The sequence below is a fragment of the Ascidiella aspersa genome, chromosome 9, assembly GCF_963924565.1.
Source record: "Ascidiella aspersa chromosome 9, kaAscAspe10.2, whole genome shotgun sequence".
In the NCBI taxonomy this organism is placed as follows: Eukaryota; Metazoa; Chordata; class Ascidiacea; order Phlebobranchia; family Ascidiidae; genus Ascidiella; species Ascidiella aspersa.
The window spans coordinates 7,359,462-7,376,422 of record NC_139455.1 but is presented as its reverse complement, the minus strand read 5'-3'; the positions used below and the strand labels follow the sequence as shown (position 1 = coordinate 7,376,422).

Sequence of the window (16,961 nt, the reverse complement as noted above, 5' to 3'; positions counted from 1 at the left end):
TGAATTATAGCGTTTGTCAAATATCACGCAAAATTGAGATGGTTTGCAACTGTATATTTCAACAGGTGAGACATGACCACCGTGCTATCTGACTCGAAACTAAAACAAATTGCCATTGTAATTTAAGGAGCATACTGTCAGGTCGCTTATAGATTTATTGTACATTCACATAATTTAACATAGCTCGCTTTCAATAAAAGAGCTTACAGCGCAGTAAAAACACGTGTTGCCAGTAAGGCGTGCATTGTTGACTGTTTTGCAGTACAAAGGACACGACTAACGTTGCAGTAAAAGCGAATGCGTCGAGGATTAAAACTGGCCAGTTAACGAGCAGGATGCAGGGAAAGGAAATATACCAGAACGACTTAAACAGGCATTTAGCACACGCACAACAAACACAGTAAATAACAAATACAGACGGTGGGACCTCTACACAACGAAATAATATGTACGTTTTAAAACAATTTCCAAATAATGAAATTCGTCAGTTAATAGATTTATAGGATGTTAAACAGACACCTAGAAAATTATTTTACAAACCCTCATGGCCTCATTGGTGTTGCGTATCTGAGTTTAAATAAACACTGTACCTGGGGAAATAGATTTGTTTGCGTGTTACTCGATAAAATGTTTCAATTAGTCGTGATGGAGTTGGTTCACGTTAAATCACAGAGTTATAAAGAACATATATTTTCTTTAAATGTTTTACTTTTGTTTGTGTTTACTGTTTTTTAAACGCCAATAGCGCCTTGTAGTCCATGCATGCAGATTATTCGCTGATTAAAATCAATTGAATCAAAATGAACAATGTTTGGCATATTAAAATACTAAGATGTGTAATTGACTCATTTTTATGACGACGAACAGGGTTACTCTTTCAGTAAAAAAGTCTTGCAAATAAATGGAGAACAGCACTATCAAGTGTTGTCAGACCTCGCAACCTTTCGAAACACCTTTCAGGTTAACTGGCTGTTAATTCAAGAATGGCGGGGAATCCCTCAACTAGAACTTAACAACTTTACCACGTGCAGCAAAGTGCCAGTATACACCTTTTAAAAATTGCATTCCGTCAGGTATGAAACTACAGATTTAAGTGTAGCCTGGGGCGCCACTCGCGCGATTATGATCTCCAGCTGATGTCATTCACCTCTGTAGAACACTGTGAACACAAAGAAAGTTAAGCAATCGCAACAGGGTGGCACTGTTTCAAAACTATGTGAGTTCCTATTTCTGCAATGGCAAGGCGATGGAGGCGTAGGTATATTGGATTTAGCAGATGTGTCCGGATATTGACTATCGGTTTATCGACGCTCTGCTTGTTTCACATTTATATGGTATGTACAAGTCTAACAGACAACCTATGTAACCTGTGTTGTGTGTCCTAGCTGTTGGAGTGTTAGCATGGGAAAGCTTGATACAAAAAAACAACGTTTAGTTTAGCAGATAATTGACTCTGGTTAAACGGAGTATTGAAACCCATTTGAACTAAATAAATAGAAAACAACAGATCTAAGCTGAGCATGTGGTAATATAACTACAGAAAGACTCAACAGTAATTGATAAACCAATATTCATTACGTAAATCGATTACGATTTGTGTGCTTGTTGTCACACAATACGTTGATATAATTCATACCAAGTCAATAGAAATAACGGTAAATATGTAGACAATATGATAAGTCGTCTACTATGGAAGTGCATACTAAACTAACATATAAAATAACATAACCATTCCATGAGTTTAACATCAGATATACTTTTAGTAAGACAAAGTCCGATAAAATTGCGTATATTGTCATAATGCTGCAATCTGTTTTTAGGGTTATACGGAAAGTCAGCGCAAGCTAACGGCGATTAAGCTCAAGCAGCAGTCTTTGTTTCTATGGAAAGAAAAACAGCAAATGCAACAAAAAGGTAAGCATAGTTTAGGTTTAGGCAACTAACTTAGCCTAGTTCTGATGTCGTAATTTGCAATGTTTTATACGACATTTTGTATTTTATCTTACAACACAAATATAGTTGCCAACCTAAGGTTGACATCCGCTCAAGTTTAGCAAGGGGTAATTGGAAAGTTTTATTTAGGTGGTTATATCACCAAAAAGCAAGTCGCTTAATGAGCCGTACGCTTCTGTAAATTACTATTTGTTGCTCATCTTTGTAACATTAGAAAATAAAGAAATTAAAGTAAAAACATAATTACAAATATAATTGCTATAAAATATAACTAAATTAAGATCACTTTAGTTTTAAAATTTCAATTACAAAAAGTAACACTAATACGCTGCAAGAACTCAACTTTGCTTTTGTTTCAGTATGGTTCTCTTCAATGGGATTACGAACTTGTATTTACTAGAACGGAAACCCTGGAAATTCATTTAATTGTGGTTAGCTTTGGATAAATCAGGATATCTTGCCAAATTTTAAATCAATCAATCTAGAAATGTGAATGATTAAAATTATTTTTTTTTGTTTTTTGGCCAAGCCTAAAATTAGGGGGATACGTTTCCGAAAACACAAAATTGGGTCACCAAAATAAAAACGTTAGGAACCACTTGTATAGAGAAATCGCGTTAGCATTTGTTTCTTCCTATATATTTTGCTGTGCTGACAAACCGACAGCCAAATATATTAATCCAGACCACCCTAACTGGCCTCATGTGGATTAGATTACGGTCCAAACGTATTTCTCACCGACCAAATCGGCCTTAAGTTCAGGAAAACTCAGTTCTAACTGCGTTTATTATTCAGTACTGAAACTTACCCGCTTATGTTGAACAAATGACCATTTTACAGCCACGGGATTTGCCAGGTACTATACTAAAGCCATTTTAAGAGAGTAGAAACATATTCGAAGAAATTCGTAAAAAGCCTGCCGCGGGCCACATATTAGCAGTGTGCGGACCTGATTTGGCCCGCGGGCAGCCGGTTGCATATACCCTTGGTTTATTGGATTTTCTGACGAACAGTCTAAATAATACAGAGGTTTTCAGTCAGAATATATCAAACGAAGGAAAATCAATGGAAAACTATTAATCTAGTCTAATTTTTATTTCGAAAAAAATACTTCATTAAAATTTTGAAAAAGATGAGTATAGTTGATGATCTCCCGTAAAGTGTGTGTGGACACTCGCAGCAAGAAAACACTAATCGCGAAATTCTGAATTATATTAATTGTACCATATTCTATAAACATAGGTATACTCGTAATTTAATCAACAAGAGATGTAAAATTATGTATCTTTCAAACGTTTGCGTTTAAAAAAAGCACCACACCTAACTGGAGAGGGATTAAACCTCTTTGACGCATTTCGTAGGCGTATCGTCAATTGCCCTTAAATGACACCAAAAGTCTAGGAAACAGGCATTAACAGCTTTTTACTTCCAGCTGACGATCAAGAGATAGCTTCGATACAAAGTGAATTAAAGGCCGGTGCTGAGAGCGATAAGTGCGTAGCCAGGGAAGGCTTGGTTTTCGTCAAAACTCACAAAACCGGTAAGTTGGCTTTTAGCTATAGGCTTTCAGCCATGAAGCTGCGCGTTAGTGACCTGTGCAGTTGTATATAAGATGACCAACGTTTATCAACATGGCGCTAACAAAATGCAATCAAAATGGTATTCACGTTTTCTAAAAAACGTGTTTTATAACATCTTGGTCGATGAAATGTTCGCAATACAGAACTTATATCCTCGATCTTAAACTGCACATATAAGGGTGTTTAAAGGAACTCAGTTTATAAAAGTTTCGTTGCGATTTCTTAAAAACCTTCAACATAACGTATAACTCGGCAGCATTAATTACTATAGGTATCCAACGCCAAAAACGTTTATTCAGTTTAGATACAGTTTAATTCCTTGTGGCTCGACTTTCGGAAAAATATTGTCAAATGGTAAAATAAAAGATTGTAAAATGGCCATATCTTAATTATTCACTAACTTCGGTTACTGATTTTAGGAAGTACGACCGTCAACAACATTTTGCTACGTCACGCTGAAAAGCGCCAACTAATCGTTGGCCTGCCCCCTGAGCGTCGTTGGGAACTCGGTGGTTACCCGGCACCCTTTGACCCCGCCATTATAGATCCTCAACTGCGAAAATACGACGTTCTGTGTCACCACATAAGGTAAGCAATGGCGATAAGAAGTAATAAGAAATGATAGATTTAAATGTCTGCATGGCATATGTCATGTCATGGTGCCATAAAACTTCAAGCAGTATATTATCCATCTAACAAATACCCTTTCTTAATTCTTTTCTACATCATTTTTGGATGATTGCTGAAATACTATTTTAGGAATAAAATCTTGGAGCACGGTGTCCAGTTTTTATTCTTATATATTTCTAGTTTTATTGTATTTATCATTATGTTTATGCCCTTTCGCTCTTATTGGTGCTTGGATTGTACTGTATAAATACATATTAAGATATATAAAATATACAGTTCATTATATAGATAAACTATTTTTTTTCAATAGAGATTTTCTTTATTTTTCATGAAGGAAAGAGTTTCTTTCAGGGTTAAACTCGATTTGCTAACTGTGGGCCTGTTAACGTTATATCTAGCTTTTCGTCAATTAATTATTCTTTTGCAATCAGCACGGTCGTATTTCCGCAAAAAGTAACAAAAAAGTAGCAATTCAGAGCACTCAAACACGGCCTACAAAGTCTTATGACTCAAAACATGTTGTACTGAAAAAGGATTTAAGTTCCGCTTGGTGGCGTTTGAGAGTGCCGACTTACTCTAGTGGCCTCCGGATCACGAATAAAAATATGCCTGAATTTGTTTATTGAAATTTTGCCTTTTTGTTTTATGTTATTTAGCTTACTGTTTACCTTTGTTAAACGATAAGCAAACAACTCAGGCTAATTTTGATAAAGGAATTTTTATATTGCGAAAGTGCAAAGATGTTCATAGACTAATTTACATTGGCCGTCATTGATGTTTTTTAAAGGAGCATATGAAAAGGACAGAGGTTTAGTCATAACACAAATAATCTTACAAACAGTTGTTGTTATTGTGCAAACTTGTGTACTAATATGCATCAAAACACCATTTTGATCGCGCGAAGGGACAAAAAAATAGCTCCTACTTGGTTTAAATTTGACACAATTTAAAATAATACTTGGCGCATTAGACAAATCGTGGAGATTCGCACATCGCTTGAGATAACGGTATTTATATAGTCTTAAATTAATTAAAATTACACTTTAGTACAGAGATAGAGAAGAATACACTTTGTAGAGTTTTGGGGGTAGAGTTACAATATAAATTTAAAAGACTAAATAGTATGGGATAAATGGTTTTGTGTCCTCCCCTGCATTCTTCTCTGTCCTGGAGCTCAATTTGTCGCCCTTGGTAATCATCAAGTGCTTCCATAATGTTACGCGTAAACTCAAACCTTGCATATTTCTAATCCTTAGATTCAATCGCAACAAGGTTCGAAGAGTAGTTCCCGACAACTCGCTTTACATCACAATCTTGCGAGAGCCGGGCGAATGCTTCGAATCGGGATTCTCCTTTTTCCGGGACTGGCCCTTCACTGACTGGCTTGAGGACGCCCCGTCGTACCAGGCCCTCGAGGAATTCCTGGACCGGCCCCATATCTACTATAACACGTCCACCCCGTGGTACTTCCGCGCCAAGAACTACCAGGCGTTCGATTTGGGTGGGTCGGCAAATGCTCGATTGGTGAGGTTTTATTTAACCCCACAAGAAATCAACAGCGATTTTAGATATTTTGTATAACGTTTGAGGCAGTGGATTTTAAACTATGTGACACGGGACACGGGCTAGCTTCGAGAGACTCTCAAGAGCAGGGGTCGGCAACCTTTTTTACACTGCGGACCGGTTTAAAGCTGAAATTTTTTCGCGGACCGGCCTTAAAAAAACAACAAATGCATAGTAAAGGAAATTTATTACAACTTTTTTCAATAAAAGAATTCAAATGCATACGTTGTTTTTAAAAACTTTTCTGCCTGAACATAAAAATAATAATTAATTTTATTGTGGGACATTGTTTGCATGATTTGATTCTATTGCACTTTAGGGTGAACACGGTTAAGCTTAAAAAATATATGATATTTTGGCCCTTTTTCGATATATTGTACAGGAGTTAGATTTTACAATCAAAATTGCATTTTAGGATGTTGTGAAAGTGCTCGATATGGCCACAGCTCACTGGTTTGTTTTGCACCTCACGAGTGCTTGAAACTAATTGAGATTTTTGATATACCAATTAACCATGGACTATATTCAAACGAAAGTTAATGTGATTTGGATATAAAAATACTTTCAATCGTTGTTGACTGTTCCTAGCCTTTTTCCAAATTTTACGTACGGTTTGGGTTTAAAACGAAATTTTAATCTGGCAACCCTGCCACGGACCGGTAACGAACTCCTCGCGGACCGGCGGTTGCCGACCACTGCTCAAGAGTGCCGCGAAACCTTTTTGTAACTTTAAAATGAAACCTATTCGCATAAAAAAAAAAGCCGGTGATAATTAAATTCACGCTATTTATAGTAAACCGATATTTACCTAAAATTGCCCATGTTAACAGCTATAGGTACTCAGGTGTAATAATATTTATGCATTTAAAAGAAATGTGGAAAGAAACACTACATTTTGGGTATATAGCGAGTTTTCGGTGGTATAGGTCAGAGCTTGTGAAACTGGGAAATTTTCGGACCCTACTGGGGGTCGTGCAACGAGTTTAAGGGGTCGCGAGTAAGTGCGTATGATTTTTATACAAAGTGTTACACATCTATAAAAATGTTAGTTCTTCCTGTTTAAGATGCTCATGGCAAACCTAATGCAAAACAAATCGCTTTAATGCAAATTACTTCAAGAAATGCGTGCCAAAGCAAACAAACGAAAAATGTCCTGATTTAAACTCTTAAACCTATAGGCCTCGCGGAAAATTTCAATAAATTAAAATAAGTCGCTGACTGAAAAGTTTGGGAAGCCTTGGTTTAGGTCAAATCAACGCCTTAGTAAAATAAATTTTCAAGTCGACCAGTTTTTAGCGTTAAACTTTCAACTGGCGATATAATCACTCTCCCGATCTCCAGGTTTCGACAACGACCGTAGCGACGCTTACTACACGAAAAACGCCATTCTGAAAGTGGACGAGTGGTTCGACCTCGTTATGATTACGGAAAAGCTGGACGAATCGCTCATACTACTTAAAGGTCGGTTTAATAACTAGAACACGCTATACCTGCGGATGGCTTATATCGTGTTAAAACTTCCTTCTTTGGCCTTCAAGCGTGTTTTTGGTCTCCACGATTTTTTTTGTTTTGCCATAGTTTTGTGGGGCGGGGCGTATGTTAGAGTTAGGGTCAATATTACTGTTATTTAAATTTACTACAGATTATTATTTTATTTATGATTTATGTCCGTATCCCATAGTTCTATGAACGTGTTTAAGTAAGTAGAACTGCAGCAATCTATAAGCTAAGACGGAAAATAGAAGATTAAAACACAGCTTAAAGCGGTATAATCGAAAACATCTGATTTTGTCGAAACATCTGGTTTACTTAGGTTAGAACCTAAATATATAAGTAAAATTTCAGTGAAGTAAACATATAGGTTAAAACGCATATGTGATAGGCTACCTTTATTTTAAAGATAACCTGTAAAAATAGACCTTTTATTCTTGAAGCAAAAGAGTATTTTATTAAAACCAATTTTGTCATGTTTGGAAATAACTTATTCGTTTTAATATGTGCAGCGTAGAGAAATTTTCCTTCTTTTGACGTGATTAAGTACCACTACCAAAAAAACGATTAAAAAATCTAATATTTCTCTTATAGACATGTTGTGCATGGACTCGTACGACGACATTTTGTACATCCGCCTAAAAGTGCGCCAGCAAGCGGTAAAACAAACCTTGACTAAAAGAATGAGAGAACAGATTCGGTCGTGGAATTCGCTCGACACGCATTTGTACTCCTACTTCGACAAGAGGCTTGAGAAACAGGTAAAACACGAGACAAAAAACTACAAACCTATACTATATAAGGATATCCAAAAATAGCAGAGCGTAGGCCATACCCGATACCAAGGTGCAGATCCGATACTAAATTGATATGGGTACGATTTGCGATACAAAGCAGCGAGTGCTACCTATTCAAGGTAAACTTAAACCAAGTATCAGACATCCCTAAATTGCTATACACATGAAATTTACTTTGGCGATGGTAATGACGTCATTTAGTATCGGATCGCTGTAATTTTAGTCCAAACTATTGGGGATCGCATTCGGAATAAAAAAAACAAGTTTTGGACATCCCTGATACTATACATAAAAAATGCCTTTATATTTTGGGAAAAGAAAACTAAACGGAAGCAAAATCCATTTTCTAAAGCTATGTCAATACGAACTCGATAGAAAACCTTTGACGTTTCTCAACCTACAGCTTTAGAATATATGTTGACCACGGAAGCAGGGGCTGATCCAGGAATTTAGTATTAAGCGTGACTAACAAGAATTTCAGCGATGTAGTCACAAAGTTAAAGCAAATCGTGACGCCACAAGTAACGTTAAGGAACAACGTCAAAAAGTTACGCCAAAACATGACGTATTCTTATATTAGAAAGACGAAAAACACTTACGCGCAGCGTGAAATGTCTTTATTTGTTTAGCTGCTCATAACTTTAATTTTAGATGGTTTTAGCTACCCCAACTTCAACTTTAGATGGTACAATCATAAGGCGCAGGGCCCCTTTGACCACAAACGATTTTAACAAAAATAAGAATAACTCTTCTAACAAAAAAAAAGCTAAGAATAACTATTCTAACAAAATTTGAAAAAAAAATGTTGCATTTTTGTACTTAAAAGTTGAAGAAAAAAGCGATTCCGGATCCGCCCCTCCCTGCACGGGAGTAAAGTGTGCTTGAAGAACAGTTTTTGTGCACCATCTAATTATATCACAATTTTAAAACAAACTGGCCACCAATTCTCCTTTAGAAAACCTTATTCATTTGATAGAATCTGTCACTGCGCTGAATTAAAATATAAGTTAAAATGAAATATAAGTTAGCTAATTTAACTCTTTATAGATTGACGAGTACGGCCGGAGTCGAATGCAAAACGAGTTGCTCGAGTTTCGGGCGTTAGTGGAGGCTACCAATCAAAAGTAAGTCAATCCTGTTTAAAGGAAAATATATTTGTACAATACAAACACTTTAATCTTTGGAAAAAATCTACAGCACAACATTAAATGTAAATCAAGGACACCACACGTGTAATAATTTAAATACATCCTTAAGTTTTCTGACAAAAAAAGATAGCTTAAATTTCTTACTGTAGAACATAAATGTGTTTTCGTGGTATTGTTCAGACATTAATAGTGATTTAATTTTGTGTCAAATATGGTAATAACAGAAGCAAGCTTGATCGAGACACAGACATATATTTTAAGGTGCGTCGACGAATACGACATGGACGACATGCGACCCTGGGTGAGCCGAATAAGGCTTCGAGAAAGTTCCGGCGAAATCTGCGATAAGCTTTCATGGGGAGAGGTGATCAACTTAGGAAGCAGAAAATCTAGGATGTAGTTAACAGGATCACTGAAGAACACATTGTATAAACTTGATTACTTTTGTTATTCAAATCCGTAGAGCATCTAAAAAATCTGCCTAACTCTTTTGAACCGAATTTTAGTGACATTTTGCGGCAACTGCAAAATGACTGCGATGCGATCATCACAACTGTTGTCTCTGAAAAACTAAAGGCATCTAAAATCAGTTTAAACATACCGCTGTTTCCCAACACACAAGTTTTTTCGCCCCAAAACGACCAATTTCGAGCCTCCACTGTGCCTAAATTGCCACAAAAAGCCTTGGCAAATGCGTATACACAACCGCGACATTCATGTATATGTGTGGGCGGCCAGATTTGTTCAAGGTCAACGACGTTCGTTTTCATAAAGGCCTTATGTTGGTAAACCGTAATTGTTTCGACGCGACTGCTCGGTGCCTTGTCTGAATATTGTAGAAAATCAGTCATGTCTTCTGGATTTTAGACATAGGATTTGTCATATGGTGCAATTTTTATTGGTGATAAACCATTAGATTATTTTACCTGTCGCAGGATACCAAAAGGATTAAACAAATGTTCCTTTTTAAGTTGACACACGTCGTTGGGGTGTCACCCCAAAATATACATGTATATCGAAAACATTTTAACCCTGATGAAAACATTAAAAGCTTTACTTCCTTACACATTTTTGCAATATCTTATTTAGAACGTGCGAGTTTTAAACAATCAATTTTTTTCACGTTTTATGTGTTATCCTTGCGCAGGGGCCATGATTGTGCGTAGACTTACCTAAAATTGCCTATTACCCTACTACCTTGCCCAGTTAATTGTCGTTTGTATTGGGATTTAAATGTTATTATACTCACTTATCAACTAAGTGAAGGGACTTTGCCTAGAGTTCAATGAGTTAAGGACAGGTATTTTAGTGGCCTGCTCCTCTGGAGTCGGATAATTAAAGGAATGTCCAAAAAAATGTTAGGCGGCCGTCAGTCCTCGCTTTAAGGCAGCGCTTCTCAACCGGTGCGCCGCGAGCAAAAAGAAGAAAATTAATATGTCTAACATATATATATATATACACACATATATATATATTTTACTTTCCCATTAAGCTTAGCTCGTTGATTTCACAGTACTTCCAGGTAGAAAACGTAACAAGACCTACAAAGTAGCAATATCTTAATTAGATAATCTATTACACCATAGTATTAAAACCACCGACATCATAACGCCAAATTCGCAGTAATCACGAGAGAATAAGATCTAAAATAGTCTAGATAAGGCCTAAACTGTCAAAATAAGACCAAAATTATTCTGAATAAGACTTACATAGACAAAATAATGCTAGGACTGTAGGGAAAGGGTATGGGATGTTTGGGGGCCACTTGTCAGGCATTGGCCGTTTGTTGTCGCCATTTGGGCGCCGCTATTTTGGCCCCGGATTTTAAAAATTGGGTTAGGGTTGAAAATATCAGGGAAATTAGTGATAGTTATGGGTGGGGTTTGGGGTGGTATAGTCCTTATTTTTGCCATTTAGGTCTGGTTCCGATTTCGTCATTATTACGACTATAAGGTATTAGTCCTATTTATGCCTTATTCCTAACTGTATTTTGTTCCAAAGTTCATGTTGCTCCAATTTTGGTCTCAAGGCTGAAGATCCTTTAAAGTTTGCAATTATAAAGCCCATAATGAAAATTGACACCAATTTAAAACAAATACCGGTACACCTCGAAAAGTTCGCCCTCGCTTCGCTCGTAAGGTGCGCCACCAGGTTTTCATATGTCTCTACGTGCGCCCCCAAGTAAAAAGGTTGAGAAACACTGCCTTAAGGTAAGGGTTAGCGCCTTACATACCCGCACACCAATCGCTAAAATCAGAAGCATTTGTCGTATAATCCCACCCACCTATAGTTTTAAAGGGCAATAGCACACACAAAATAATCCTTTGACAATTACCTTAAGGTCATTATGAGTACTGGAGTAACCCACCACTAGATGTCCTCTATAATTCAAGTATTTTTCCTAAATTGTTCGCTTAATAACAGGTCAAGTTTGGAGATTACATCCGTCACCTGCAGAAATCTTACTCGGGCGTGGCAAACCGAAAACAGCTGAGTCACAGCGCCCTGACTCAGCTTTTAAAGGACGCCCAACTGAAAGTGATCGGGGAAGAAGGCGTCCGAAAATCGGCGTAAAGTCTCACTTTCTTTGTGTTTTCTTAATCGTTCTAAAGCGTATGTTTGTTATCCAGAGTCTATTTATATTGTGCGTGCTTTTAAATTAAACTTTGAACAAAATTTGTGAATTTGGGACGTTCAGGTATTTTTTTAAATGTACTTAGGCACGCTATGTACGGATATGTTATGTAGCTCAAATGCCAAAGCCAAACATGGTATGTAAATGACACCACCTTGAAAAAGACATTTCGATACGTATATTTATCGTGCTATACGCCAAATAACAAATCGTCTTTAACCGAAAATAGCGCGACGTTTTAATTTTCCTAAATGATTAGTTTTTAATAATACAGATCACTCACAGAAAACGTCAAATGCCGGTAACAAATCGTCTTTAACAGAAAAAAGCAACGACGTTTTAGTTACCATAAAGAAATAATTTAATTAATACAACTTACTTACATAAAACGTTAGGTAACAATCGGACTTCAACCTGGACATTAAAACTTGAAGACTCCTTTAAACGTCTTTTAACTGGCCTTCGTAGTATTTTTGGTATATAATTTCTCGACCCGCGAAATTGTCTGCCCATTCATTTAAAGTGTTTTCATTGGCATTTTTTTACCCGAAATAGCCCCCAAAAAGTCCGGTAAGATTTGAATGCTGTAATATGGTGACGTAATGCCTCAAAAAGAGTGTGATTTTACTTCAAACATGATTGCGAGTAAATTATCATTCGCTGTGCGCATTTGCAAGCAAACAATTAAAAAAAGTTGAAATTTGACGGATTGGTCGTTTGCATTTTGCATTCAATTACGTTATAGCGTTGACCGGCGTACGCAGTTCTTCTGCCAATAACGTAACCAGACCAACAAACAAACACAGTAAATCGGCAAATTGCTGAAAGTTCGTGGGCGACTAACCCAAACATATTGGCGACCACGCCCCGATTCAAATGCCTCGATGTCGACAGAAAGGTCACGTTATGTAAGCAACGCCAAGTCCTGCATATTCTAGTATAGGGAGTGCCGGGGCTGGGTTCGCATGCATTGCGTCGCTTTGCAACCGTGCTTACGTGAGTTCTTGGAAAACGCCGAACGTACAATATTTCCTCGTATCACTCAGAGCATTTTCGCCAACTGCGGCTTCGAGTACTCACAATAAGCGTTATCACTGCCTCAAGCAAAATCTGCCCAAAAGTTTTGTTAAAAATAAAGTCACGACTTTTGCGCCACGTCAATGCAAATGGATATTCAAGCCTTGTCTTGAAAAGCGTTGTAACGATCTTTGTATGCTCATCCACAGCAATACGGCAAATTGACGGCGATGAATTTTGGAACAAGCGTATATGGGTTTAAAATTTCTTACGTAATTTTTTAGTCCGTCAATATGGTTTATTGTGGCTTTAATAGTGTTTTAAGGTTAAAACTATCCGGTTTTTTGACATAACACAAAAAGTTAACATTTGGTTATTGATATTTCTATGAATTTGCATTAGGTAAAAACAGAAAAAATCAGAATCAATTTATGCTGACACGCACAATGGTGCCGGGAATTTGCAATTCTCTCTTTGAGCTAACGTTATTAAGCTACGAAAGCTTGTATGCGGCACAACTCAAAGAGGATTTAATTGTTTCGAAAAAAGCGGTCCTTTTGCAGCGCACGAAATGTAAACAAACGCTTGGCAATTTTGCTACAAGCTTGGGCCTAAAAGACTCGCCAATTAAAGCTTGTAGCGCGTGGACACTCGTCTTGCTCTTCGCCAGACTTATACCTTTAAAAGCCGGCCACAATGATTTGATTGCCAGCACCTTTTGACCTAACGCGGAATTGCGGGCAAATTATCGCAGATTCGAAAAAGGGAATTTCACTATGAGTCAACCCTTTCATTCCCGTCAGCGCAATTTTAAGGTCTACTTGTCGCGCAACACTTTCTCATATTTTAATCAAAATACACTTGGCTTAATACCGTCGCCGAACGACAACTAAACCAGAGTCCAATATTTGATTTGTTTCTCACAATTAAGGACCGAACATGAGATCTTAAGTGTTTTTGCGACCTCTGAACTTCGATAAAATTGCTGCGGGGGTGTATGATGTAAAATTGTAAATACTTATTAATTGGGCTTCAACAAAGCGCTTGACATACTATAGTAATTTTGTGTGGGAGGGAAATTCGCCTTGCAATAATGCTTCACGGTCAAACGTGTGAACCGTGGTTTTATTCGTTTAAGAAAGGAACGCTGTCAACATATTCCCCTTTGGAGTCGTGATGAATAAGAGAATAGCATATTAAAAAACACAAAAATTCTTTGGAAGATATGTGCATTTTCTGTATTCTATAGCGCTAGCGTAAATAAATGAAACAATTGGACCACTATAGTTAACTTTGAGGGAGCGTAGAAAAAAAAATTGTTAGTCTAAGCACAGTATCTATTCTGGGGCACAAGAAAATTTAAGAAATGCTGACAAATACCACAGTGGCAGTATAGGGTGAGAACTGTACCTAACAACCTTGTAGAAAACACTTATGTATTTTTTCAGTGATTGTTGCAATAAAATTTAGTAAAAATTGTCAATCGTTCTTATGCTAAGGTTTTACGTATGATGACAGATTTGCTATAAATAATATTATTATCAGTTAAATAGGTAGATGGTCCTAAATACAATGGTCTGCTTTTACCAAATCGTAAACACCTTGATCATAGACGATTTTGATGTGTTACAATTATACTTTTCTTAACATATCGATCTTCCCATGTTTTACTAAACCTAAAGCCCTTCATCACTTTCTTTCGGTTTTCAACAATGCTTTACTTTTATAAATCGAAGACGCTGAGTTAAAAAGTTTTCCAAAAATACATTATGGCTTTATCAGAAAAATCAGCTACGACATGTACACTAAGAAAGCCACTTGGTAAAAATACAGAAGGTTAGGCCATGGTTTAGTAATATGTTTGCTGTTTGATCAAAACACGCTATATGCAGTTGTAATAAATAACTGAGAGCACACATAGCGCATGTGAGGTAATAATAAGAAACTGTACACTTCAGGGAAAGTTTTGTCTTGGTTGCGAAGAAAATACCTGCACTGTCCATGGGCTCTGTTCATACTTTCATAAATATATTTCACCACCAGCTCAATGTGTTTTTTTTAGTCATTTTCCAAATTACGCCTTGAAACTCCAAGGGTGGAATTACACCCCGGTTGAGAACCTCTGTGTTATGCAATATGCATTACTAACTAGTTTTGAAGATTTGCAGACGAGGAAATAATTGGCTGCGTTTCGCTTAAAGCAGGGGTTCCCAACCTTTTTACGATCTCGTACCACTTGGACGCTCTGTACTGCCACGCGTACCACTTCTTGCAGAACAACTAATTTGATCGAAGCATATTTTTATGTTACAACTAGCATTATGTAGAAATAAGTAGATGATATCTATCAAGAGCAATCATTTGACGTAACTAAGGCCCACTGTCCCACAGCGTTGTACGATTTATCAAAGCAAATGTGTTTCTTGTCGATAATTGACATGACCTGTATTTTGAAGATAGTAATAATACGAATCAACAGGGATAGTTACGTAACAATGAATAGGCTCCGGGAGATTTTTTTGTAAACAAAATCAGATAAACGAAATATAAAGTTGTGCATGCTGTTTTTTGTTAAAAAAGGAAGCTACTCGCGTACCACCTGAAAATCCTTCGCGTACCACTAGTGGTACGCGTACCACAGGTTTGGAACCCCTGGCTTAAAGGCTAAGCGGCCGGCCATGCAGCCGTGTATATTACGCCCAAGTCAGCATGACACGTATCCACGGCCTACGCGCTTCGACCTGTTCGCAGAACTTGGGAATTTTGACGGCGCGCGCGCGCAGGCGAAGGTTAAGCGCCCACGCAAAACAAAGCACATCGCAAATGTTGCAGTTTTTCGAAAATGCACGCTAAGTAAAGGGGAAACAGTGTTGTAAACAAGTCATTTTAAAATAAAGTCTCAGTCAAGTCATTTGTAAAAATACCTAAGTCAAATTCTTTGTCAAAAGTCCAAGTCAATTCTGGTCGAATAAATGACAAAATTTATCGGTTGCTCAAAATATCCCAGTCAAGTCATAAATAGAGGAAGTAAAATTCAAGTCAAGTCGTCGTCATAAAAATAACACGTTAGCTGGTAAACTCGTCCGATTATAAGCAATAACTCAAGAAAAAGATAACATAAACGAAACGTATAACAAATAAATTTTTTGTGTGCAAAGATTAAGACAAAAAACATTAAAAAAAAGCTTAACAAAATAAAGTCAAGTAATTTTGCCCAAAAGTCATTTTGAAACAGTGGCTTAATTCATTACAACACTGCAAGTTAATGTCTATCAGCGCGGAATACAATCGGCCAGTTTGCATTACCGCGTCGAAATAAGCTAAATTTCTCTTTTTTACGTGCCTTCGCTGCTTTTGTAATCTTGGTTAAGGCGTGTCACGCACAGGTTTGTGACTCTTATCGCTAGATCTGCTGCTTAGAAACAACGATTGACGATAGCTTATAAACTTGTCACACAACTTGGCTAAAAAACGAAAGAGCCGGGATTTTTTTAGTCGTGTAAAATACAAAAATGATTGTTTAATTGCAGTGAAGGATAGCTTGGATCAGATTTTTTTGCATATATAGCAGATGTACAAAAAAATGACAACTATACGCGTAGTGTAGGCCCTATAACAATATCTCACGTAATAAAGCAAAGGGTAACTGCCATGATATACATTTTTTGAACGTCCTTCGCAGAACTTTGACGGATGTTTCAAGAAGTTTAAACGCACATCCGACGATTGACATTTTGAAGCGCCGTTCGAACAATCATGCAAAATAATTTCTTCGCGTTTTAACGAAATTGTAAAATTCGCGCGAACCACCAAATAATAAAGCAGAGAGGCGGCAAAAAAACGTGCGAAGCAAACGTGAGACTTTACTCATAACGCATCTTGTTTTATGTTTATTGGGTTTATGAGCGTAATTTAAATACATCTTTTTTAATGAAGTTTGCAGTTATAATTGGTAAATAGTAGGCCTAACAGTTATTCCAAACGAGTCGCCAACATTGCGTGAGGAAGTTTGAAGGGGTCCACATAACATAATTATTTTACAGGTCTATATTTTTTGGGAGAATATTTTCTGAATCGAAATATAATAATGTTTGGCGGTTTGTTTGTGTACACTTACCGTAAGCGGAGTTAGTATGAGTCCCGAACT

General features: G+C 37.1%; 1 protein-coding gene across 1 annotated transcript; it reads left to right on the top strand.

Annotated features, from left to right (window-relative positions):
• The first annotated feature begins 1,178 nt into the window (after positions 1-1,178).
• On the top strand, positions 1,179-11,805 carry LOC146132144 (galactose-3-O-sulfotransferase 3-like). Its single transcript, XM_083397325.1, has 10 exons — positions 1,179-1,334; positions 1,821-1,914; positions 3,386-3,493; positions 3,953-4,121; positions 5,420-5,664; positions 7,068-7,187; positions 7,812-7,978; positions 9,062-9,138; positions 9,424-9,526; positions 11,587-11,805. The coding sequence occupies exons 1-10, from the start codon at positions 1,236-1,238 to the stop codon at positions 11,734-11,736; spliced, it is 1,332 nt and encodes a 443-aa protein (XP_083253451.1). The 5' UTR covers positions 1,179-1,235; the 3' UTR covers positions 11,737-11,805.
• Positions 11,806-16,961: the final 5,156 nt, after the last annotated feature.

Excerpts from the sequence above, each read along its gene's own strand:
- LOC146132144 (XM_083397325.1), top strand. The coding sequence starts at position 1,236 with ATGGCAAGGCGATGGAGGCGTAGGTATATTGGATTTAGCAGATGTGTC. Across the intron at positions 5,665-7,067 it reads CTACCAGGCGTTCGATTTGG|GTTTCGACAACGACCGTAGC; the intron begins GTGGGTCGGCAA and ends CCCGATCTCCAG. Across the intron at positions 9,139-9,423 it reads GTGGAGGCTACCAATCAAAA|GTGCGTCGACGAATACGACA; the intron begins GTAAGTCAATCC and ends ATATATTTTAAG.